This window comes from Alosa pseudoharengus, unplaced genomic scaffold (genome assembly GCF_046254945.1).
Source record: "Alosa pseudoharengus isolate Yale_2024_CS ecotype anadromous, Long Island Sound unplaced genomic scaffold, YU_APseudo_1.1 YU_APseudo_1.1_scf_1, whole genome shotgun sequence".
Lineage (NCBI taxonomy): Eukaryota > Metazoa > Chordata > Actinopteri > Clupeiformes > Clupeidae > Alosa > Alosa pseudoharengus.
This window is the reverse complement of record NW_027468564.1, coordinates 14,903,029-14,930,562: the sequence shown is the minus strand read 5'-3', so window position 1 is coordinate 14,930,562 and position 27,534 is coordinate 14,903,029. Positions and strand designations below refer to the sequence as shown.

At 40.2% G+C, this 27,534-nt stretch overlaps 1 protein-coding gene across 1 annotated transcript in view; it reads right to left on the bottom strand.

The window, feature by feature from the left end:
- Positions 1-345: 345 nt before the first annotated feature.
- The window catches only part of LOC143121752 (uncharacterized), a 55,465-nt gene continuing 28,276 nt past the window's right edge, over positions 346-27,534 (bottom strand). Inside the window, exons 3-4 of the mRNA XM_076282328.1 lie at positions 17,214-17,354; positions 346-4,686 (exon numbers count right to left, since the gene is read on the bottom strand). Of these exons, the coding sequence (XP_076138443.1) occupies positions 2,705-4,686; positions 17,214-17,354 (2,123 nt within the window). The 3' untranslated portion in view covers positions 346-2,704. The remainder of the gene's footprint in view (positions 4,687-17,213; positions 17,355-27,534) is intronic.

Genomic DNA, 27,534 nt, shown 5'->3' with positions numbered 1-27,534 from the left:
TAAATGCCACTCAAGAGTCAACGCAAGATCCCTGCCCACAGTATTTTTAAATGCCACTCAAGAGTCAACGCAAGATCCCTGCCCACAGCATTTTGAAATGCCACTCGGAGTCAACGCGAGATCCCTGCCCACAGCCATTTTTAAATGCCACTCTGGAGTCAGCGCAAGATCCCACCACCATTTTTAATTGCCACACGGGTGTCATTGTACTTACCGGTGAAATGTGGTCTTCAAAGGGCGTGGACTGTGACAACGTGTGAAGAAGATCAAAGAGGACAAAACACGGTTTCCAAAGGTATATATAACTTTATTTGACCTGGAAGTGATTCATTGTACATTTGATTCAAAAGCGTCACTGTACGGATTCATGTTGCGGAAACGCCGCTCTACGGATTGTGATGGAGCTGCTACCTGGTTACCTCCCAAAAACGCCCTCAAACGCCCACAAATACCCGAATGTTTATGTGAAAGAATTGCACTATGTAAATGAACTATAACAAACAATTAAGGACTTAATCACACACAAACTACTATTTTTACTGACTATAAAAAAATAATAATTATGTAGGTAGAACCCAGAATTGACCTGCACACTACAAAAGTGCACCAAATTTAACAAATGACTCAATACACTTGAAGGAGGTCTGCGTCCTTTCTTTTCCAGATATTTTAGGATTTCGCCATGGTATCGTTTCAGTATCGAGTAGTGATGGGCAAATGAAGCTTTGGTGAACCACTAAACCACAGCAGTGTGAAGCTAGCAACACTAATGAAAAAATCCAATATGGCTGCCACATGTAGCTTTTTCAACATAAAAGTCCTTACCTAAACCAGTATATGTAACCAAAAATATTGGTTTGCAAAGGACTTTTATGTTGAAAAATGTGTGTGGCGGCCATCTTTTTGCTTTTCAGCTAGTGTCGTTAGGTTCACACTGCTGTGGTTCAGTGGTTCACCAAAGCTTAATTTGCCCATCACTAGTATCGAGCATCGAGATATGTATGTCAGGTATTGTATCGAAGTCATAATTTAGGTATCACGACAACACTACTTCTTGTTTAGGTTTTTAAAGAATGGAGATTTTATTACAGTTCCGCAGTATAACGTCCAACTAACCCAAGTCTTAGAAAAGACAGATGAAGAACCATAGAAGAGATAGGTTATCTGACCCTCCTGTTTGGAAACTGTAAAAGACCCAAAAATAGACAAAATACTGCTTGGAGTGTTAAATGAATTCTTTAGTTTTCAGCAATATAGAGGTGTTAACAAAATGTGGCACAATATCTACTTGCAGGTTACAAAGTTGCAATGTAAATAAAATGAAAATAGTACAAAGGTTCGGCTGATTGTCACAGTCGGAACAGAAGGTGCGGTATCTGCAACAGGTTGTGTGGTGGAGTTTGGTCGACATCTTAAAGCAAAAAGGCCCGTTCTTTAGTTCAACCCCTATTTATAACATATAGGCTATCCCCCACACATTCCTGAAGCAAGTCCACCCCCTAATTCCCACAATAGCTAGTTTTTACACACTTCCCATGGTAACTAGCTTTCAGAATGTTCCAGAAATCACAGATCTTACCAACAACTTTGAAAAAGACGCACATTACTTCTCCGGGTTACATTTGGTACTGGTGGTTTACAGACAGTTTCAGCAGTTACACAAACAGTTTACATTCGACAACAATCATATCACTTTGACACGTTACATAACAATGTACACTTTTACAGTCATCAGGAGAGATCAGTTGCAATTTAGCAGGTTACAAACATTTATTGCATTGACTCGTTATCTCACGATGTAATCATTTAAAAACAGTTAAGGCACTTTGCACATTTCACACTGTTTCAGTCATACAGTTCCTTGCGTACATAATTCCCTAAGCGTTACATTAAAATAATAATAATAACCACCTATTGGTGGATAAATTGGCAGAGCTAGGGGTCAACCAAAAGCTCATCATTTGGATCAACAGTTTTCTAACAAATCAGACACAACAGGTCAGGTTTAATTCATGTATGGTTTCATAACAGGCCAAATAGAAAATAAATGTTAAATATAACCTAGATCTCTAAATATTAAAAGCAGATGGTGGAGGCTACACAGTAGTTAGATCAAGTTGCATAGCTCCAGAACTCACGCCAAATGATTGTCTTGAAGGTGCCACAGCCTTTTCATGACACTATGGCATATGAATGCTGTTCTGTTGACTTTTAGTTTTCATGACACTATGGCATATGAATGCTGTTCTGTTGACCTTTAGTTTTGTTGCGACTGTGCATGGAGGGCAGTTATATCGTATCGCAATAATGACGATAACCATGATCATTTAGGTTACTATAATCATATCACATTTTCATACCGTATCTCTAGTGGCTGGTGAAAACGTTGAGTGGCTGGTAGATTTTGGAGTCCACCAGCCACAGTGGCAGATGGATGAAATATTTCATTTCCATCCTTGGTGGTGTTGCGCAACTGTTTGGATTTACAAAGAAGTTGATTCATTATTGCAAAACAACTCCTCTATATTATATATTACCGCGGACCACTTGGGATAGTTTGCGGACCGCCAGTTGAAAAAAACATTTGATCACATATTCAGCCAACTGCATTACTTCCTCATAGCTCGTAGCATCTCTCTGAACTCCTACAATCGGACATTCTCAGTCAGCCCTTGCCACATTCAGTGCACTGGTTTGGCCTCTCTCATGTGTGAGTGCACTGGTGAAGTTTGAGATGATCCTGTTTATTGAAGCTCTTGCCACACTGAGTGCAGTGGTATGGCTTCTCTCCTGTGTGAGTGAACTGGTGTTTTTTGAGAGAACCACTCTGAGTGAAGCTCTTGCCACACTGAGTGCAGTGGTATGGCTTCTCTCCTGTGTGAGTGAACTGGTGTTTTTTGAGATCACCACTCTGAGTGAAGCTCTTACCACACTGAGTGCAGTGGTATGGCTTCTCTCCTGTGTGAGTGCGCTGGTGTTTTTTGAGATCACCACTATTAGTGAAGCTCTTGCCACACTGAGTGCAGTGGTATGGCTTCTCTCCTGTGTGAGTGAACTGGTGTTTTTTGAGATCACCACTCTGAGTGAAGCTCTTGTCACACTGAGTGCAGTGGTATGGCTTCTCTCCTGTGTGAGTGCGCTGGTGTTTTTTGAGATTTCCCTCTCGATTAAAGCTCTTACCACACTGAGTGCAGTGGTATGGCTTCTCTCCTGTGTGAGTGAGCTGGTGTTTTTTGAGATCACCACTCTGAGTGAAGCTCTTGCCACACTGAGTGCAGTGGTATGGCCTCTCTCCTGTGTGAGTGCGCTGGTGATTTTTGAGATGATCCTGTTTTTTGAAGCTCTTGCCACACTGAGTGCAGTGGTATGGCTTCACTCCTGTGTGAATGCGCAGATGTAATTTAAAGTTTGACTCAACAGTGAAGCTCTTGCCACACTCACGACAGTGGTACGGCTTCTCTCCTGTGTGAATGCGCTGGTGTAGTTTTAAGTGTGACATAACGGTAAATTTCTTGCCACACTCACTACAGTGGTACGGCTTCTCTCCTGTGTGAAAACGCTGGTGTGTTTGGAGATGGACTAATTGTCTGAAGCTCTTGTCACACTCACTACAGGGGAACGGCTTCTCTCCTGTGTGAATGCGCAGGTGTAGTCTGAGGGTACTACTCCTAGTGAAAGTCTTACCACACAGAGTGCAGCAGTACGGTTTCTCTCCTGTGTGAGTGCGCCTGTGTTTTTGGAGATAGGACAACAGGCTGAAGCTCTTGTCACACTCACTACAGGGGTACGGCTTCCCTCCTCTCCTCTCTCCTGCGTGAAGGCGCAGGTGGGTCTTGAGATTGCTTAATTGGCTGAAGCTCTTGTCACACTCACGACAGGGGTACGGTTTCTCTCCTGTGTGAGTGCGCTGGTGGGTTTGGAGATGGCCTAATCGCCTGAAGCTCTTGTCACACTCACTACAGGGGTACGGTTTCTCTCCTGTGTGAATGTGCTGGTGTTTTATGAGACCACTACGATGACTGAAAGTCTTACCACACTGAGTGCAGCAGTATGGTTTCTCTCCAGTGTGAATGCGCTGATGGGCTTGCATATAGAATAAATGTCTGAAAGTCTTACCACACTTACTACAGCGATATGGTTTCTCTCCTGCATGAATACGCTGGTGTATTTGGAGATTGCCTAATTGGCTGAAGCTCTTGTCACACTCACTACAGGGGTACGGTTTCTCTCCTGTATGAATGCGCTGGTGTATTTTGAGAGCACTACTCAGAGTGAAAGTCTTACCACACAAAGTGCAGCAGTATGGTTTCTCTCCTGCGTGAATGTGCAGGTGGGTTTTGAGATTGCCTAATTGGCTGAAGCTCTTGTCACACTCACTACAGGGGTACGGCTTCTCTCCTGTGTGAATGCGCTGGTGGGTTTTGAGACTGCTTAATTGGCTGAAGCTCTTGTCACACTCACTACAGGGGTACGGCTTCTCTTCTGTGTAAATGCGCTGGTGGGTTTTGGTACTACCTCCAAGAGTAAAACTAGAAGGTGCCAGAGTCTCTGGTTTGATCTCTCCTGACCTCAGCTGGAGCATGTACTCGTCTGTGTGGCTCCTCTTGATGTGCTTGTGGAGGTAGAGCTGAGCCGTGTAAGAACATGGACACAGGGAGCAAGTGAACACCTGAGATGCTGTCACCTCTGAAAGAAAGAATAAAGAGGAAGATACAATTTAGGTTCAGACAAAGAAGCACGCTGGACAACATTGTGTAACATCATCAACATCAATTGAGAAGGGTCTGGCGTCAACAAGGCTATAAAACAAAGCAGCACAAGACATTAATGGCCCTTGGCTACCAAACTGTTACACAGGCATGAAAATGGGTCAGGGGTGAAAAAGGTGAGAAGGGCGCGCGAAGAGGGAAATGGCCGTTTCATAGCAAAACAAGCGCGATTGACATTGTTGCCAATAGTGCATAGCTTCCATGGAGTAAGTTGCCTGTTTTCTTTATAAAGAAAACAAACTACAAAATGAATAATTTTTACAAAAAATACCTTTATTTCTACTTTTTGGCTTGAGCCTAAGTGTGAAGGGGCCCACTTGCGCTGTTTGGCAACATGCTTCAGCCTGGCCCTCTCCTCCTCAATCTACATGAGTTTTCTTTCTTTCTTTCTTTGTGCCTGAATTTATCAGACATTTCTGAAGATTTCATAGGCCTAATGGACATTCATAGTAGACTATTAGAATAAGTCTGAATAAGATAAGTCTGAATATTTGGACCAAACCAGGTAATAAATAAACTAGGTAGGGTAGACTAGGCTTTAATTTGTAAAATTGGTTTGAAATGTTTTAACCTGCAGCCTATAGGCTACTTACAGATTGTGACATTGTGCTAGTGTGTTTAACCAACCAATAAAGTTGTGTGAACAGTGTTCACATTACATGTTAAACCCTGTAGACACAGACTAGGCCTACTGATCAGGCCACTGAACGTTTCTTAAAAGACAGCATTACCCTGTCAAACACTGCTTTTGTCTCTGAACTCGACAAAACGCACCAGCCCAGTTTAGGAGCATTTAATTCAACTATTTAGTTATTCACTTTAGCCTTTGCTATACTGATAAAGTATACTATGCCAATTTGCTTCACCTTTTGTCGATCTAGATGGCTCAAACTGCACGTATTCTTCATCAAATGAACTCGTTATGTCTATATTTCTGTCCAACATCGCTAACTTTAACAGCCTATGCTACGTTGCTACACCAATCTCAACGTCTTTTTCTGACAGAAGTTGAAAGTTTCAACTAGCCCACCTGTGACATCAATAAGCATTTCTCCTCGCCGGGTTCACATTCCAGCTGACATTTCAGACTGTAGTCACACAAACAGGGAGGCTATTCCAGCGCAAGCGTTCTGTTCGCGTTGCATCCGCGGCAAAAAAAAAAGCTTCCACTGTTTAATAGGTTAAATGCATAGGGGCTGCATTCACATAATCGTTGCTGGATCAGACAAGTTTTTAATTGGGCTCGTCTCACAACGCATCAAGATGCGTTCGCGTCTGAGCGTGATTTGTAAACCCCATACCCCCCCCCCCCCCCCCACACACAATATTTTATCATCGGATCTGCGGGAACCACGCAAGTCCCCTATTTTGGATTCAAAACGGCGAATTTCATGCCTGGTTACAAGTGTGATAGCAATAAATTTATGGTTAAATTTATAATAATTTAACTTCAAGACTACTTTTAGTTAGCCATGTAACCCTTCATGGTTTTAAACAAAGACCCCATCCCCTCCCCCAATGGAATGCTAATGTGCTGGTTTAAGGCCTATCACTTACACAAGACAAAGGATGCTACCTTGATATAATGTATCCATGTATCATGAAATGTAAATGTATTCATGTCTGGTATCATTTTGATAGTCTCATTACAAGGATTGTAATGATGTGATTGTGAGAATGTTTGGAACATTCTATAAGTGATATTTCTGATATATAAGATATCTCTCCTCATGCTATTCTGATAAGAATTCATAGGTGTGAAGTGGGTGTGAGTAGGTGTGTCTGATGCCAACTGGAGAACCAATAGTGGGATTGTTCTTGGCGCCATTTTTTGTTCTTTGTTTAAAGCATTTAAAAGTAACTAAACTGCAATGTTTGTCAGATCAGATTTTCAAGATTAGAGCATGGAGAACTGAGAGAGAGAGGGTGATCCTACAGAGGCCCTGGGCTAGGCCTACATAGACCATAGACCTTTTTTTGTACTCTCTCTGCTTGTAACAGAATAAACCTGATTCCTGAGTTTTTCCTGAAGTACGCCAGTCTAAGATCAACATTAAGTAATTAGTCACCACAATTACTTTCATGGAGGTTCCACCGAGATAATATACTTTTGTCGCTGATTCTAAGATGCCGCAGTTTTTTTTTTTCTTTTTTCTTTTTCTCATCGCTCTGGTGACAGCTCCCAAGTAAGGACGCTTTTTATCTGCATTTCTTCTTTGGTGATGAACGAAGGTGGATCTGTAAACCCGGGCGGTTCCTGCTAACCACAGTTTGGGACGGCGTTAAGATATCGGAAAAGGCATTCTGAGTGAGTAGACATTTTGGCAAAACCGTAACTTAATAGTGGACACAAAATTGTGCTTCCCCGATTTTGGCAATATTTTGGCAAAACCGTAATTTAATAGTGGACATAAATTTGTGATTCCCCGATTTTGGCAAAACGTCGCACAAGACGAATTAATCCATATTTTGTAAATGGCCCTATTTGTGCTGGATTACAATAGCTTCTATGAAGCCCAATCCAGAAGAGAGCCTCTTTATTGGATATAAAGAGTAAATAGATTAGCGAGTTTGCTAGGCAGCTCAGTATTAAACACGGTGGTTCGTGGGCTATCTATTTTTCGCGGTTTTTAGGGACGACAGGTCCTAAGAAGTTACGTAGCTTATGCCCCTCTTTGTTTACAGAACATTGTTATTCCTTCACTACCAAAACAGAATATTAGACAGAACTTGGCGCTGCTGTTTTTTTTTGTTTTTGTTTTTATCACCAAGAGCGTATGAGCGGCTAGAATCCAAAGTGTTAAGCTAACACTAGTCTTGTTTTGTTTTTGAATAGATGTGGTGTTTTGTTTTACATCTGAATCCAGGATTTTTGTCGTAATCTTTTTCAAGTGTGCAAACAGCATAAGCTCAAACAGCATAAGCTCAAGAGAGCATGGTTAGGCCTCTTTTAAGTACGCCTGAGCTAACTAGCTGCCGCTAGGGGCGTCTAGATGTCTTTGTGAGCTAATATGAGCTAACTGAAAAGGCTTGACTAAACTTCTTTTGTTCTTTTAAGCAGGAAATTCTTCCTGCAGCCCGTTTAAAGTTGTCCTCCAGCTCCATGGAGCTGTGTGTGTCTGTGTGTCCAGTATGAATGAATGCGCGTGTGGGCCGGCCCTGTGTGTGTGAAATTTGTTTATTTCTTTATATGTGTTTGTTTCCATTTTTTGTTTCAAGTCCTTCTTTGTTTTCTTGGGTCAAAAGTTTTTCACACCTTTTGCTATCTTATCTCACTGCCTTTGTTCCTAGCAGCACTGTATTCTATAACCAACCCCCCAGCTTCTCCCCCATGGACACAAAAGGAACTTCACTGGGGAGATATGAACCTAAGAGGAGTGATAATGGGAAACCATTGTTGATTTCAACCATTTTCTTTCTTTCATTTGAGGGACATCTTTTGGGGTTAACATGTTAAGACATATTTTTATTTTTGCTTGTATGCCAATGGGAAATGTTTGCTACATGTTTACGCCTTGTTTGATGTGGGCAAATGTTCAATTGAATGGATTCATACCCACAACTTGAGTTTCTTTCTGTTTGAAATTACCTTTTATTTGTTTTTAGTTTGTATTTATTTTTCTTATAGTTAAGAAACTATAAAAAGGGGGAGATAGATGGTATTGACTTGAAATACCATCTAAGTTTACTGGTTTTATTGCTCAAATGGTCATTTTTTTAAATGCCTACTGTTTTGTTTTACTGACCCTCACTTCTAATGCAAAATCTCTTTAAAAGACATGCAGGGGTACCCTACCCACGTGAGTCTGTGGATTTTTTTTTCTTTTAAACATCTAAACTTAACCAAAAGTTTATTTATTTTCTTTATATTGGCCTTTTGCCAATAGATGCAAATGTGTAGTCCCTGTTTGGAGGTAAATAGCCCTGCTATGTTAGAAGAATCATAGGTGTGACTGTCTCCAATTGAGAAACTGAATACATTAGCATACTGTTGTTGACTTGTGAATCTGCATTCACGAGACACTGTTTGACTCTGTTTACACTCATGCTAATGTCTCTCCCAAGTTGTTGTGAAACCACTCTCCAGTCTCTCCAGAATCTCTTTCATGCCAGAAGGGACAAAGGGAGGTGTGACATGCCTTTGTCTTCGACTACCACTACGCAAACATCTCAAGAAGATCCTTTCAAGATGGCGGATGGCTCCACTAACCAGCCTCAGCTACCACGCCAGTACAACCCAGAGCAGCAGTGTGGACCAGGCCATGCCACTGGACGAGATTGATGGACCAGACAACTCTGCCCTGGGCTCAGGTACAGCCAGCAGCAGCGGTGGGGGCCAGGCCAGTCATGAGACGAGACTGGACGAGACTCAGGAACCACAGGTCCAACGGAACCTGTGGCAGAAGCAACTGCCATGACTCTGGAAGCAACAAAACTGGACTGACTGAAAGCAACAAAAGGGGGTGCCGAAAGCAGCCTTTCACTCCCGCATCATCAAAGACACTCATGGCACATTGTTCACTGCCCGCAATACATGTGGACATATTTGGACTGACACAAGGGTGCACGCCGAACGCGGCCTGCATGCACACCCTTTGCACTCGCATACACTTACACTGAAACAATGCAGACACATTCAAGTTTCATAAGAGGACCCTTCTTCAACGGAAGAGAAACGCAAGAAGGGGTGTATGCTGAACGCTGCTTTCCTTGCTCACGCACACACTTACATTGATTATGGACTGATTATGGACTTTATAAAAAAAAAAAAAAAAAAATTGTAAAATTGTTCAAGAAGGCTCATGTTATGGAATCTTATTTTAAAATTCAAGTCATTCAGACTTGAAAAGGGGGAATTGATAGCAATAAATGTATGGTTAAATTTATAATAATTTAACTTCAAGACTACTTTTAGTTAGCCATGTAACCCTTCATGGTTTTAAACAAAGACCCCATCCCCTCCCCCAATGGAATGCTAATGTGCTGGTTTAAGGCCTATCACTTACACAAGACAAAGGATGCTACCTTGATATAATGTATCCATGTATCATGAAATGTAAATGTATTCATGTCTGGTATCATTTTGTCAAGGATTGTAATGATGTGATTGTGAGAATGTTTGGAACATTCTATAAGTGATATTTCTGATATATAAGATATCTCTCCTCATGCTATTCTGATAAGAATTCATAGGTGTGAAGTGGGTGTGAGTAGGTGTGTCTGATGCCAACTGGAGAACCAATAGTGGGATTGTTCTTGGCGCCATTTTTTGTTCTTTGTTTAAAGCATTTAAAAGTAACTAAACTGCAATGTTTGTCAGATCAGATTTTCAAGATTAGAGCATGGAGAACTGAGAGAGAGAGGGTGATCCTACAGAGGCCATGGCCTTGTGCCATGGCCTGGGCTAGGCCTACATAGACCATAGACCTTTTTTTGTACTCTCTCTGCTTGTAACAGAATAAACCTGATTCCTGAGTTTTTCCTGAAGTTCGCCAGTCTAAGATCAACATTAAGTAATTAGTCACCACAATTACTTTCAAGTGGCAACGAGATTTGGTTGGTTTTGGCAACCAAAACCTCTTTATTCTCCTTATTACACGGCTATTTGACAAAACAAAAAAATAAACTTGATAGGACTCTTTCCATTTATTTGTTACAGTTTCATCAAGGCTTTTGCTGAGAAACAAATAGTTTGCAACATAGACTGAACTTGAATAAAAAATTCTTTAGAACACAGTTTATCAACCGTCTGCTTTCACTTTTAAATGAAGTTCCATTGCAAGAAGTGACCGGACTACTTGGGGAGTGATATTAACAACGTGAATAAGAAGCACAAAAAACCTTTATACAGTCTATGCACAAAACTCATTTTCCTTGACAGCGGTCTGTTATACTTAGCAACGGTTGAAACATGCTGATGATGTTTCCATGTGGCATTTTAGTTTTGATGGACTACATGTCATGTTTCATGCTCCTGTGTGCCAGCAAGTCACTGCACACCACACACTGGGGTTTCTGTCCCGTATTGCCCTCAACACACCACAAACTGGGGTTTCTGTCCCTTATTGCCCTCAACACAAGTGAATCCAAGCTTCAAATATTCAGGGTATTTTTGCCATAGCCATCTATGTACTGCTAAAACAATGTCTAACATGACCTGTCACATAAGCATTGTCTATATCTTATCTTGAATTATCTGCCTTCTACTCATGTTTTTGAGCTTCACTCTAAAATGTCTGAAGCGGGGCGGCAAGGTACGAAACTTCTACAGTATTTACTCACACACACTCACATTAACACACACTCACATTAACACACACTCACATTAACACACACACACACTCACATTAACACACACACACACTCACATTAACACACACTCACATTAACACACACACTCACACTCACATACACTTCAACAGTATTTACTCACACACACTCACATTAACACACACTCACATTAACACACACACACACACTCACATACACTTCTACAGTATGTTCTTTACTCACACACACTCACATTAACACACACTCACATTAACACACACACACACTCACATTAACACACACTTCTACAGTATGTTCTTTACTCACACACACTCACACACACTTCTACAGTATGTACTTTACTCACACACACTCACATTAACACACACTTCTACAGTATGTACTTTACTCACACACACTCACATTAACACACACTTCTACAGTATGTACTTTACTCACACACACTCACATTAACACACACTCACATTAACACACACTCACATTAACACACACACTCACATTAACACACACTCACATTAACACACACTCACATTAACACACACACTCACATTAACACACACACACACTCACATTAACACACACACACACACTCACATACACTTCTACAGTATGCTCTTTACTCACACACACTCACATTAACACACACTCACATTAACACACACACACACACTCACATACACTTCTACAGTATGTTCTTTACTCATAAAACGAGGCATTGACACACTCACATACACTTCTACAGTATGTTCTTTACTCACACACACTCACATTAACACACACTCACATACACTTCTACAGTATGTTCTTTAGTCACACACACTCACATTAACACACACTCACATTAACACACACTTCTACAGTATGTTCTTTACTCACACACACTCACATTAACACACACTCACATTAACACACACACACACTCACATTAACACACACACACACACTCACATACACTTCTACAGTATGCTCTTTACTCACACACACTCACATTAACACACACTCACATTAACACACACACACACACTCACATACACTTCTACAGTATGTTCTTTACTCATAAAACGAGGCATTGACACACTCACATACACTTCTACAGTATGTTCTTTACTCACACACACTCACATTAACACACACTCACATACACTTCTACAGTATGTTCTTTAGTCACACACACTCACATTAACACACACTCACATTAACACACACACACACACTCACATACACTTCTACAGTATGTTCTTTACTCACACACACTCACATTAACACACACACACACTCTCACATACACTTCTACAGTATGTTCTTTACTCACACACACTCACATTAACACACACTCACATTAACACACACACACACTCACATTAACACACACACACACACTCACATACACTTCTACAGTATGTTCTTTACTCACACACACTCACATTAACACACACTCACATTAACACACACACACACTCACATTAACACACACACACACACTCACATACACTTCTACAGTATGTTCTTTACTCACACACACTCACATTAACACACACTCACATTAACACACACACACACTCACATTAACACACACACACACACTCACATACACTTCTACAGTATGTTCTTTACTCACACACACTCACATTAACACACACTCACATTAACACACACACACACTCACATTAACACACACACACACACTCACATACACTTCTACAGTATGTTCTTTAGTCATAAAACGAGGCATTGAAAAGTTTGTAAATACACCAGGTGTTTATTTAAATAAGACTTGCCTGATGGATGCTACTATCTGCTACTATACCACTGCATCGACGTTACTTCCGTGATTTGGGAAAAGCCTGTAAAAGTCCTGGCAGGAAGCATGCATAAGGATGTAGATCCAGGAATGCACTAATATTTTGTTCGTAGTACCAGTTTGCAACAATTATTAGGTAACACTAAGTTGTTAACACTTCGGAAATACCAAAAAACTTTGGGATATACCAAAAAACGTTGATGTAATCGCTTCCTGCCAGGACTTTTACGGGCTTTTCCCAAATCACGGAAGTAACGTCGACGCAGCGGTATATAGGGTTGGGTATCGTTTGAATTTGAACGATTCCGATTTCTTATTTCGATTCTTAACGATTCTCGATTCCGATTTTTTTAAGAGGCAGGGTCAAAAAAAGTTTAGGATATTTTAAATGAGCTAGCTAACCAACGGTCTTTCTCAGGGTATCTGCACATTTTCCAAGTGACCTTTTCAAGACATCTAAATGAAACTTAAGACTATACCACGGCAAAAAGATATGACTGTTTATGCAATAGTTTTTTTTTCCCTACTAATTTTAACCCGCACCCCATTTTGGATGTCTACAGAAGTTACCAAATATAGTTTGGCGAAAGAAAAATAATTGACTGTGAATTACCTTCAAAGCTATAAATGCCCAATTTTAGGGTCTGGGCTGCTTGCTTTTGAAGCTGGCTGTACATATTTGGTTTTGCTTACTGCTGAGCCTGACTGTTCTTCACCTGTGTCTGTAGTAGCCTAGGCTACTTGCCAAAGACATGTGCACTGGACTGGATTCCCTTCAATGTTTTTTTCAAAGTTAGACTAAGCTATTTACATATTTTAATAAGCCTACTTTATATAATTTACTATGTGCATCTATTGTCCAATATGCAGCACAGCAAATTAAAGATAATCCACTACTTTACATTTTGCATACCAGTTGTATCTAAACCAACCAAAGCTTGACTGAAACATTGTAAAACCATTGACTTGTTTTAAATTAATTAAGAGACAGGTCCTCCTCGCATGATCCTGCTGAAAACTGCTGGTTTCATCTCAAGCACGCACTTATTATGAACGCACATTTTTTTTTATGTAGCCAGTCGCCGACATTCAAAAAATATGCGGTTATAGTTCACAACTTTTGCAAAGTAGGCCTAGCCTACTGGGAAACGCTGGCAAGCAAGCTGCTGGCAGATATTACAGGTAGGCTATTATAACATAGACAGATATTTTCTTCCCTAGGCTAGGCCAGCAACACACGCTGGAAAGATGCAAACAGATCAACTTAACATACAGTATTTCCTCCTGATTGCGAAGCACTGCACATAATTTGAACAGCAGTCTTTGCGTACGATGCTGCGTCTGAGCAACGATTTTAGATGCCAAGCGCAACTCCAAAAAGGAGAACAAATGAGCGTCCGGCTTGAGGCTGCACCGGACGCCGGACAGGGCTTTTAAAATCCATATATCCGGCCTAAATTCGAACGTATGGCCAACCTATCGCTCTTTCTCCCGCTCATTCTACCGTAGGCTTCCTCATTCCACGTAGGCTACCTGTATATCTCTCTAGCCTCAGCTACACAACGAAAACGTCAGGCATATTATTTTGTAGGCTACATAAGCCTACTGTATTATTACCGTTTTCACACCTTTAACCACACCCGTGAAAAACATCTTCACTCTGCAACCACTACACTTCCTCCCGTAGCCTAATAGCCTAGTCACTTATACAATTGCGTTTTAAATACACGAAACTGGATTGAGACATCACTCGCTCTCTTGCACTCGCTGGCGGTACCATACGCACATTTAATACCTCTCCTTCAAAAATTCAGTTGTATTTAAGACTATTTAAAGATCCGCGGGAACCCTAGCCTGACGAGCCAGACCCACATTAAAATGTAGGGTCTGCGCACTCACCGTTCGCAGTGCTCAGTCCGAGGGGCGGGATAATCAGTTGTCTTTCAAATTCCCTCTGCACGCAATAGCACAGCGGCAGCGCTATGAGTCCCATGCGTTTCCCACCAGCGGAGCTAGTTGGCTAGTTCAAAGGTTTGCCAACTTAATAAAAGCTTAACTCGTGTCACACTGTTCGCCAGCAGCAACATCCATCTTATTTGTTTTCAAGTAGCAGGGAGTTCAAGCCAAACCGTTGCAACTCTGCCATCAATCATTATGTTAAGCCCACCTAATGACTCTATACACGATTTCATTGGTCTGATTAAGTTTCGATTTCTGGAGCTTACAAGCCAACGGAGAGTTGCTAGACTAGCCCTGACAGCAAATGTAATTTGCTGCCGCTAGAGCCGCGTCTAGATTTCTAGGCTACGGGAACCCTGCTTTCTGAATGAAGTAGTCTGAACTTATGTGCTTCTTCGTTGGTGTTCAGCCGTTTCTTCTTTTGGTCGGCGGACTGGGAATTGAAACTAGGAATCGAAATTTAAACTTTTGAACGATTCTGGGAAAATCGCAAAGATAGTCCCGGTTCCAACCAATACTCGATACCCAAGCCTAGCGGTATAGTAGCAGATAGTAGCATACATCAGGCAAGTCTTATTTAAATAAACTCCTGGTGTATTTACAAACTTTTCAATGCCTCGTTTTATGAGTAAAGAGCATACTGTAGCAGTTTCGTACCATTCAGGGCATTATTAGTGGGGTAATTTACGAGATAGAAGTTGGTACCATTACGACTGCAGAAACTCATTAGTTAGAACTTAGAAGAAAGAGAAGTTAGAAGAAATAGAACTTCATATAGCTGGACTTACCCCACGTTTTTGTCTGTTTTTGTGGCAAAGCATGTTTATAATCCAACGCTATCGTGTGTTTCTCTATGGCAAAACATGTTCATAATCCGGTTTTGAGATCCTAGCAAATTCCTGCATGGCATCCAATTCAAGGCTCAAATTGCATCCCAGTTTGTTCAACAAAGAAACACCTTTTTTGCCTTTACTTTGTTCATGGCAATGCAGTAAAAAGTTGAGAATCATCATGTGTGCATACACCATAGTGACACATGCTAACAGGCAAACTTGGGTCAAGTCAGGTCAGATCAGTTCGTGTCACAGATATGGAGCGCAGAATGGTCATTTTTCATCACTAAATAAAAAATGGCATTTATTTCCGTAAATCACACACCACATATTTCTGTAAATTGCTCAGCCCCAGAGTATCCCTCCAACATGGCAATTATATTGCCCGTTTCAGGACAGTCTGCCCTACACACACATGAAATGCATGTAGAGCTATGAGCTTGCTGTGGTGAGATACAGGTCAAAATATAAGACTTTATAAAATGATTTTTATATTTTAATTCTTTAAAAATCAAAATAAAATCAATGCTAGTACTAATACATGAAATGATCTGGATAGCCTAGACTCTGCTGAAAAAAACAATATATAATATGTGTGTGTGGCACCTACAATGACCAGAATAAATCCTTATGAATAAAGGTAGTGAAAATGCCCTAAAAACAGCTTAGGGTTCTAAGGGTTAAGTTGGAAAATGTTTGAACTAGCCAACTAGCTTCCCATGGTGGGAAACGCATGGGACTCATAGCGCTGCCGCTGTCCTATTGCGTGCAGAGGGAATTTGAAAGACAACTGATTATCCCGCCCCTCGGACTGAGCACTGCGAACGGTGAGTGCCCAGACCCTACATTTTAATGTGGGTCTGGCTCGTCAGGCTACCTCTTAGTTGAACTCGGGTTCGAAAAGGTAGGGTCTTGGATCTTGGTAGTCGAAGTAATCGTCTTCGTCTATCGTGTAATCTTCCATATTCATCGCCATTAGAACTCTTAGAGAAAGCCCACCTGTCAGTGTCAGCCTAGTAGCAGAGAACTTGGTAGTCACGCTGGTGTATTGCCGGAAGTTGAGGGTTTACAGATGCTGCGTGATGTCTTTGCGCCTGGCAGTGGTGATTTGACGGTGCTATGCCCGAAAATAGTTCCAAATCTAAATTGGTCTAGTAAATCCCTTCGTGTTAATTTGCATTGATATTTGTACTCGATGTGAATGTACAGGTTACGAGAAATAATTATAAAAAATCTTGAGTTATTTCATTCACTTTTGCAACGACATGCTAGCTGATATCGCTGGATTACAGCGACTACGCTAAGCAAAAGCTAACCGGGCCATTTCTAGATTAGGACAATGGCTGGGTCGGCTATAAAACTCTTTGGCTCACTCATCCAACTCTAGGGACTGCGGGGAGTGACCCAATTTGACCTAGGGGTGGCGTATTCCTTTATTTGCCAGGGGTATGAATGAACATACATTTTTTAATATTTGGAATGCTGTGTTGTTGTAATCAGTATTGGTCATTCCAGATAAATTAATTAAGTGTGTGTCTTTGTGTGTGTGTGACCTCTTACGGCTCTTGGATTGTTCTGCATCTGTGTTGTTCTCTCTGTTCCTTCCTCGTTGTTCCTTTGTTCTACGGCAGTCCACCAGCACCACTGATACCCTCTTCAACTGGACCAGAGACTCTGGGTCTGTAGGGGACAGGTCCATTTCTGTAGACACAGACACATAAGAATAGAACATCATGGAACAATTCATGTATTCTAGAATAGTTAGGTAGTGGAGTGGTTAAGGGGCTGGGCTAGAAAAGATGTAGGAGAGGAGAAAGAGAAAAGCTGCTAATATGCTGCGATGGAGGGCCAACTAGTGCAGATACAAGCAGAGATGTAGGCTACAGGTCTACAAACATGGCAGAGATGTAGGCAAGCCTACAAACATGACAGAGATGAAGGCAAGCCTACACACATGACAGATGTAGGCTACAGGTCTACAAACATGACAGAGATGTAGGCTACAGGTCTACAAACATGGCAGAGATGTAGGCTACAGGTCTACAAACATGGCAGAGATGTAGGCAAGCCTACACACATGACAGAGATGTAGGCTACAGGTCTACAAACATGACAGAGATGTAGGCAAGCCTACAAACATGGGGCATAAAAAATAAAATAATTCTTGGGTTCCAGTTTCCGACCGACCCTGTCAATTTATGTGCGACCCAAATGTATTTTATGAGCTTGGGGAAGAAATAACACTAAATAGTCTAGGCTACATTAAAAATCCACAAATAAAAGGCGAACTATAATTACATGAATTACCCCTTGCGTTATGTATAGGGATGAGCGTATTCTCTCTTTTACAAAGTAGCCTATGCACAGCTGTTCACGAAGACGATTGTTTTCATCACTTACCAAGGCACTCGCAATTTTGTCCAAACACAGCAACTTTTTCGCAAATTTGACCAATCATTGTAGTTTCACCGTGAAATTTCACCTACCACAACAGTCCCTCGCGCAGAATATTGAGCCAGATGGCACACTTACTTCTGCACCTTCTACATATGACACCAAAGACTGCCCTAACGTGTTCGTTCCTCTGCAGTTTTGATGACAATAAATAGAAGGCTAACGTTAATAATCTGCTTACTTGCATCTCTCAACCTGGTGTTGCTAACCTACCTAGGCTATGAAAGTAAGTAAGTAGTAGTGTTGTCACGATACCAAAATTAATGTTTCGATACCGATACCAAGTCAACAATTGTGATTTCGATACTTCTTCGATACTACATATTTCATATATTCTCCATAATTACTAGTAAATATATTAGCAGTTTGAAAACTATTCTAAAACTATAACTATTTTTAAACTATTACACTTAGGCATATCTTTAATGTGGTGTGTAGGTCTAATTGAGTGCACACTGGTGATGTGTAGGTGTAATTGAGTGCGTGTCACTTTAAGAGATTAAGAGTGAGAGTAACTGACCTTGTCTCACGGTTTTAGTCTAGTGAATAAAGTTGCACATAGCGCATAAGGATATGTGGATGCAATTAATTATGTTTTGTATGTCATTAGATAAAATAAATGTTCAAAAAATGTACAAGTCGAAGAAAATCTTTCTGGGATCATAGAAGAGATAAGTGGACGTCTTGCAATGTTCATTAATGATTTTAGCGAGCAATAATTGTCAAACGTGACCTGAGCTAGCGGGATAGTTAGCAAGGATCTCTCTTCAGATGTAAATGTTTGCCATGGTTGCTTAGCCTATTTCTAAATTACATTGAACCCAAAAAGTAGGCCTAAATAACCAAAATCCCACAGCCTAGGTAGGTTAGCAACACAAACTTGTGAGATGCAAGTGAGCATATCAACTTGATATTAGCCTATGATGTGTTACCATAGCATCACTTGAACTAGCAGCCATGTCTCGCTGTTTATAGCACGACAGCTGCGCTTACGTGTGTGTGTGGAGAAAAGACGCACAGCCACAGGTTAGGGAAGGAGGCGCTAGAAGCATGCCTTGTTGTTATGAATCCAATAAAATATGAAAATGGAAACACGACATAAGAAAGGCCCAGGAGTCAGGAATAAGAAAAATATAAATGTTAATTTATTTTGGACGAACTGAGACTTCAGCAACGATGCCAATGCTTCGAAAGCACAGTAATAAATAACTAAAAACAGATTCTAGCAAGCTTCCTAACCTTCTAATAGTTTTAAGCAAATTCTACCTTACCTCCTCGAAATAAAAATGCGTGAGTCTTCCGCACGGCTTACCTTCTACACTAACATCCAGCTATTCTAATGTGGGAAAACAAACAAAAAATTCACCGGCCCGTCACCAGTTACAAAGGTCAGTTTCGAAAAACGAGGAAAAGAAAAGACAATTCGTGAGCAGAGTAGCGAAACGGCGAGAATAGAATCCGTATCTGAATCGGTCTGTAAACAGCGTGTGATCCGAGATCGAGCTGCGGCCATGTTGGAAAAGGCGGCTTTTATAGGCAGGCCAACTCGCATACGCCAGCACACCTGCACACAATAAGGGGTAATGACAGGTAGAGAGAATGCAGGTAGAGGGTGAGACTAGAACAGCCAAGTAGGCTACACAAGGGCACGTAACACTTGTGCACACGCATGTTACTTCAAAAGAACATGGTCATTCTCAAAAGTATCGATACTAATAAAATTAGGCATCGTGACATTTTTAATTTCAGGGTATTGCGATACTTTTGTAGTATCGGTGCACCGTGCAACACTAGTAAGTAGTGTACTGACATTTGAGTAGGCTATGCAACCCATTGGCAAATGTTTACCTGGATATGTCCTTTTAGCTTATGTCATGTTTGTGGGCTTAGTTTGAGTAGTGCTACCAAAATCATAAAAAATAATAAAATTGCAAGACATTTACCTCTTCTATGATCCAAGAATGATTTCATTCGAGTTGTTTTTTTAACATTTATTTTAACTAATGACATAGAAGACATTCCCAATTGCATCCACATATCGTAATGCACTAGGCAAAAAGTGATTTACACTCGGAGCCGAACACAGTGAGATGCAAGCCTTCCAATCCACTCAGAAATGTAAATAGGCTACTCGCACGTCCTTAAAGGGGCAGGCAGTCAATTAGACGTACACCATCAATGACATTAAACAGAAATGTAGTCAAATATTCTAAATCAATATGAAATTACTAGATACTTACTTGCTGGTAGTAATTATGCAGGCCACAGTCTATGAATTATTAAAAAGATATAAACTTAATATGAATCACGAAATATATGAATGTATTGAAATATATGACATGATATCATCTCTTTAGGTGACTGTCTTTTTTGGACAGTTCTACGAAAGGTTATACTGCTTTGTGAATTACCTCAGTCAAAGCATTATCACAAATAAAGTAGGCCTACTTTGATTTTCTGTAATCCTTACTGTTTACCTTTGATTATCCTTTTTTAATAAGCATCAAGATGATCAGTGTGATTTTGGTCTTACTAACCTTAATTGCCCTACATTAAAAAAAAAATATATATATATTTACTTCCTCCCGCAATTTCTCCACAAGAAACAGCTAAAAACACCGCAACTTCCATCCAGACATTTTAGATCGCAACAGTCTCAAAAAACCTCCTATCCTACCTATCCCTTACTGCCACTGGGGAAAAAATAAAAGAAAAAAATAATCCCTACCGACCCATGGCCTCAACTGACAACCAACAGGAACCAAACCTTTTTTTTTTTTTTATGCCTGGCAGAGATGTAGGCTACAGGTCTACAAACATGACAGAGATGTAGGCAAGCCTACAAACATGGCAGAGATGTAGGCTACAGGTCTACAAACATGGCAGAGATGTAGGCTACTGGTCTACAAACATGACGGAGATGTAGGCTACAGGTCTACAAACATGGCAGAGATGAAGGCAAGCCTACAAACATGGCAGAGATGTAGGCTACTGGCCTACAAACATGACGGAGATGTAGGCTACTGGTCTACAAACATGACGGAGATGTAGGCTACAGGTCTACAAACATGGCAGAGATGTAGGCAAGCCTACAAACACGACAGAAGTAGAACGTCTGGATTTATCTATTCAAAATGCCAGAATATGCCACACACCACAGAATATAATCACAATGTAGGCTAAAACATCAGGACATATGTTACTCATGAATATAAATATCATAACGGTCATCTCATATGTAGAAGAACACACTTAAACATCAGGACATAAGTTACTCATGAATATAAATATCATAAGTTCTGAGTCCAAAACTAATCACAAATGTAGGCTAATGCATCTGCTGTTTAAGTTATTCAACTTCACTTGATTTCCATATCATAGCCTATTAGTGATCTGCGGTTGTGGAAATAATGGCTAAGGCTAATAAATAATCAGTAATCGATAATCTTAATTACAATTTTCATCAAAACACAAAATTATCTTGATTATGATTTTTTCCATTATGCAATAACTAGAAATAAACTATACAAACATTATAAATTCACTGAGTGAGGGTATGTGTGTGTGTGCATGTGTGTGTGTGTGTGTGTGTTCTAAGTCTCCGAATTCGGAGGACAGCCCCCAGAAGCGCATTGTGTTAGACTAGCTACTACATGATCATGGCAAAGAAAAGTGGCCCTATGCTGCCCGGGTACTTTAATGCTATAAAAAATGCGGAGACCAAGAAACGGTACATGGAACAAATGTCATTAGCTGTACAGATCCTTACGCAATCTGCAAAGCGGATCTAAAAGATGATTTGGACCCCTGGCCCGATCTGACATACATATATGTCGGGATGTATCTGCTTTTTAAAGAGAGCAGTTACACGCCGCTCCTGGAATTCAAGCGCCTCTGCAAAAAAAGTTGCCTAATTAAAATTAAACAAAAAAAAAAAAACACGCAAGTGATCTTTAGGAACAGCTGCCGTTCGTTCAGGTTTCATGTCAACAAATAATAGTAGGCTAACGTTGAAGGCGCAGTCAGGGATTCCACAGATGATCACGCTTGTTTGTGTTTATGTTTAAGTTTATTAGCAGACACAATTTTGTGCAAAAAAACGTAGCCTACATTATGTTAACCAAGGAACCAAATTAAACACGCCAGCGAGATAGCTCGCCCAAGTAGCCTATTCCCAGATAATGCTTTCAATTTTGTTTGTGATACAGGCAATGCTTTCAAGCCCTGTGTTGCTAACATACATAGGCTGTGAAACTAAGGTCTAGGTAGGCTATTGGTGGGTTTAATTGAATTTTAGTAATAGGATACGCAACCATTTACATCTGGAGATAGTTTGTAATTCCTGTAGAGCTCACCAAAATTATAAATTATAATAAAACATGTTTTGCCTTTTGTCTTAATGCCTTAATTAAAAAAAATAATAGGACATCAATTATTTTTTAATGTATCATGTATCGTAAATAAATAAATGTTATTATATAAATAAATGTCTGAACTTATGCACAGCACTGTATATTCTAAATAATAGTAATAGTTTGTACAGTGGCCTACAGTGTACAGTTGTACAGTGGCTAATTACTAATAATGTAAATGAAAAAGGTGAAAGAAAAACATGAATAATCCTGTTCAAGTACTGCAATAATCATGCTTTGTAAATGCTTGTGTTGATAGTTATGTCATAATTTGTAACTCAATCTGTCCATTTCTTTCACAAAAATCCATTTTTTTTCAAATTTTTCTTTTTTTGGGGTTAGGCTTCCTACAATCAACAGCACCGCTGCTGGAAAAAATTCTAGGGGAAACACTGACTGCTTTGCTAAAAACATTACCGCGGTCCAGCTAGCTCTTGTTCAAAATCTCTATCACCGTTGTTGTCCTCAGACAATTTTGGTGTCAAGACCCAGCAATAAGATTAACAAGCAATGACAGAAATAAAGCTGTTACTTACATTGCATTCAGCTATCAAATCAGTCAGACTGTTGCATGTCTCAAAAAGTTTGACAACGCCGGCAGCCAGGTTACTTCCGGAGTGGGAGGGAGTCTTAAAGGCACAGCTGAGTAAAAGTGGGCTACAGATGTTTTACTAAAAGCCTTTAGACCTGGTCATGTTCAGAAAAAGCTAACTTATGTCTTTATTTTATCCCCAGGTTAATCATTCTCAGAAAATTAAACGCGCTTCTAACACCATGGGTCATATTTGAAAAAAAGGGGAAGCTTTTGGCTGCACATTGCAATTGCATGGCAGGCCTAGGGGAGAGTTGCACTCATGTTGCCTCTATGTAGTGGGCCACAGAGGTCGGTGTTAAACGTCGTGATTCCCTCACAGTGACAGACAAAAAGGCATATTGGGTTTTGCCTGCAGCAACAAAAACAGTGTATGCCAGATTAAGAGACATAGATTTTGTTAAGTCTACTAACACAGAATTACCTGAACCCAAGTATACTCCAGCTTCTGAAAAAGTTGGTGCATTTCTTAAATCTTTACATAATTGCCCTTCTAAGCCAGCTGTTTTGTCCCTCATCCCAGAATATTCAGGTGCATATTTGCCTAGGTCTTTAAAGCTTGACCTCCCTCCATTATTAATTGGCCTTAATGATAAATCACTAAGTGATGCAACATTTGACGAAATTCTTAAAAAAACAATTCCCAAAGCGGCTAAATACTTCACAATTACAGAGGCACAACCACGTGCAGTGGAAAGAGAAACAAGAGCACAGTCTCAGTCACACAGGATGAGATCTGGAAGGATAACTGCTTCAAAATTCAAAGCAGTTTGTCAGACAAACCCTAAACAGCCAGCACACAGCCTTGTAATGGGAATCTGCTATCCAGAGACCAAGAGATTTGCAACAGAAGCTACTCAGTGGGGTAGAAGAAAAGAGGCAACTGCAAGGAATGATTATGTAGAGCAAACAAAGGAGAGACATGGTACTTTCAAGGTGCAGGATTGTGGACTTTTCATACACAAAAGCAACGCATACATGGGTGCTTCACCTGATGGGCTGGTGTCGTGCAAATGTGGTGTTGGAATATGTGAGATCAAGGTAAATAGGCTTACAACATGTAATGGGTCTTTAAATGAACCAAATTTGAAATTTTGTTACCTTACTTATTAAAACAAACTACAACTTATTTTTTTAGTGCCCCTTCACTCACAAGGATGCCTCAATTGACTCAGCTTTGAAGGACAAACATTTTTGCCTTGAAAGGAAAGGAGATGAGAGCTATACACTTAAACATACTCATCAATATTACTATCAGGTAAAAGCAAATCTAGTAATCCCAAATTAGTCAGTCTAAACTTATACAAACAGTGTGTTATTCAATTGAATACTGGAAATTATTTACAGGTCCAAGCTCAACTCCTAGTCACATAAATATTGTGACTTTGTGGTTTGGCCCGCCAACTTCGTTGAGAGAATCTATCCAGATGAACCTTTCATGACGGATAAGCTACCAAAGGCCAAAGAATTTTTTGAACAAGCACTACTTCCAGAGTTGGCAGCTAAATTTTATTCAAGAGCACCAAAGCCAACTGTTAATCACCAACCTTCCACAGAAACAAAGAAACGGAGAGTGGATTGTGAAATTGAAATATGAAACAATAAAAACAATCAATTTTCATAGAATTAATTTAAATTAATTCTTGCACTGTAACAAAGTTGTGAGTCATTCAAATGGGACAACAGAGTTGCACAATTGTATAGAGAGTTGGCAAATTTGAACTGTGCACCCTGGTGAAATCAATTGGAATGGTTGAACTCATTATGGAGAACTTCTTCCTGATGTTACCGATGACTCTTCACATGAATTCTTAAGTTGGCTATCCTTCTGGTTTGCTCCACCTCAATCCCAGTCAACTGTGCCTGGCCTTTTGTGAATGCTGGCATTTTAACTGTGGCACAGTATAACCCTACTGTCTCGCGGATGTCAAACCCTCGGTCTGCCAGAATCAGATTTTCTAGCAACCCACTCTGCTCAGTCAGATGCTTGTCTGAAACCCGGCCACCCCATCCATCTGAGATGAAGCTTACTGTGCCCTGTGGAGTTATTCCAATCAAATACTTTACTGTGTTGTGGTGTTTATATGACGAGTATGTTTGGGCTCTAGCCAGTGGATTGGTGGGTCGCTCCAAGAAAATTTACGATACAATTTGGGGAATGCTTCCTAAAGTCCATAGGCATTGTTTTTTTTCAGTTCTTCTCTTTCAGGCCAGATAATTAAGGGTTTGAGGCAATCATACAAGATTAAAAATCCTTGATACTGTTGCTTCACTGATTCCACCAAATCTATAACACAAGTTTTTCCCATAAAGATTAAGTTTCATTCGCATGATTGCGAGGATCAATTTTTGGAATGGACTTAGAACTGATGATGGAGTTCCCTCAAGGTCTTCTCTCACATATTCATAAAGGGAAAACAATAGCTGCCAGTTGGGAAGGCCAGTAAAGTGCAGTGTTTTTTCATCATTTCCCTCAAATCCATCCATGTCAAGTTTGTATTTACCTAGTTCATGATCCAATCTGCAAACTTCCCTTTCCGATTCTTCATAACTACTCATAGTTATGTCAGTTTGACAAGAAATCCCTGATTCACAGTTGCCGGTGGAGTCATTTGGTGTGGATTTGAGCACGATTTTGGCAGCATTTTTTGTTCTTTCCTGCAGTCTTTCATGCCTACCTATACTGCTTGGTTGTAATTCTTGGTAGTGATGTCCTAAATTTTGAGATGGAGCCTAATCTGGATTGTTTTCATCCATAGGAGATGAGGGTTTGTCTATAAAAGAACACATGAGCTAATTGTTAGGCCTAGTATGTGCTGTATAATGCCACCCCCTTGTGGTAAAATAAATTATAGCTGTGTGAAAGTTGACTACTCCCCAGTTGACAAGTGATTATCTCCCTATAATTGCTAGTGTATGCCACTCCTCTGAATCTCAGGTATGTCTCAATGTAACACAATGCTGCTATGTTTTGTTATACATTAATATGTTTTTTTTTTTCTAGAAGTCTAATGCTAGGGTTAGTTTGTATGTGATCTCTCAATAGCTAGTAGCTATCTGCTAACGTTAGCCTTCTAGCTAGTGCTACTCTAAACTTTAGGCTTGTGCTACTCCCATACATAAATGTGATATAGTTTAAGTCATGCTACTCATATTATGTCAAAGTTGGGCTGGTTACAGATAATAGAAGTGAGAATAGAAGAAGTGAATAGAATAGAAGTGAGAAGTGAGGCTAAACATTGCTTAACTCTTGTGCTCTGAGTAGCAGCAGTTAGTGCTGGCAAAGTCGTCATACGAGGTGCTTGCTAACCAAAACATGATATCTATGAGTTTTACCCCCATTCAATAATCCAACATTTCATAGACGTCTTTTGTTTATATTTATTTACCGTTAATAAGCATACCATGCATCGTGATTCTTAGCCTAACATAGCCTATTACCTGTTATAAAATGGTCACTACAGACTCGTAAGTGGTCAAGGCTTTTAGTGGAGTCCTCTCTTAAGAGATCTTCTCTCTTTATTTTTCTCAACCATGTTTCCCGACGTTTTCTATACATCTCCCGTCTTGCCTGATGATGACGTTCAGCCGGGATTGAAGGCAAACGGTAATAGTCCCGTTTATCACGGGTTGAGCGGTTAGAACAGCCATATACAGCACGAAAATTAACAATTTTGCCGTACAGTAAAAATGTTACATTCAGTCGGAAGTTCAGAACAGGCACAGGGTTCAGAGCGGTTGCTTGTCCTCCGAGTTCGCCGGGAGGGTGAAACCGGTCTATAAGTCGCACCTGAGTATAAATCGCACCTGAGTATAACTCACACCTGAGTATAAGTCACACCTGAGTATAAGTCACACCAGTCAAAAAATGTGTCATGAAGAGGAAAAAAAACATATATATAAATCAGTGTTTCCCATACATTGACTTATTTGTGGCGGCCCACCACAATATCAACATTGACCACCACACAATGATTTTTACAGGTTCTACTAAATAGTGCTTATCCCTTAGAACCCTAAGCTGTTTTTAGGGCATTTTCCTTTATTCATAAGGATTTATTCTGGTCATTGTAACTGCCACACACACATATTATATATTGTTATTTTCAGCAGAGTCTAGGCTATCCAGATCTGCATCATTTCATGTATTAGTACTAGCATTGATTTTATTTAGATTTTTAAAGAATTAAAATATAAAAAGTGTATTATAAAAACTCTTATATTTTGACATGTATCTCACCACAGCAAGCTCATAGCTCTACATGCATTTCATGTGTGTGTAGGGCAGACTGTCCTGAATCGGACAATATAATTGCCATGTTGGAGGGATACTCTGGGGCTGAACAATTTACAGAAATGTGTGGTGTGTGATTTACGGAAATATATGCCATTTTTTATTTTGTGATGAAAAATGACCTTTCTG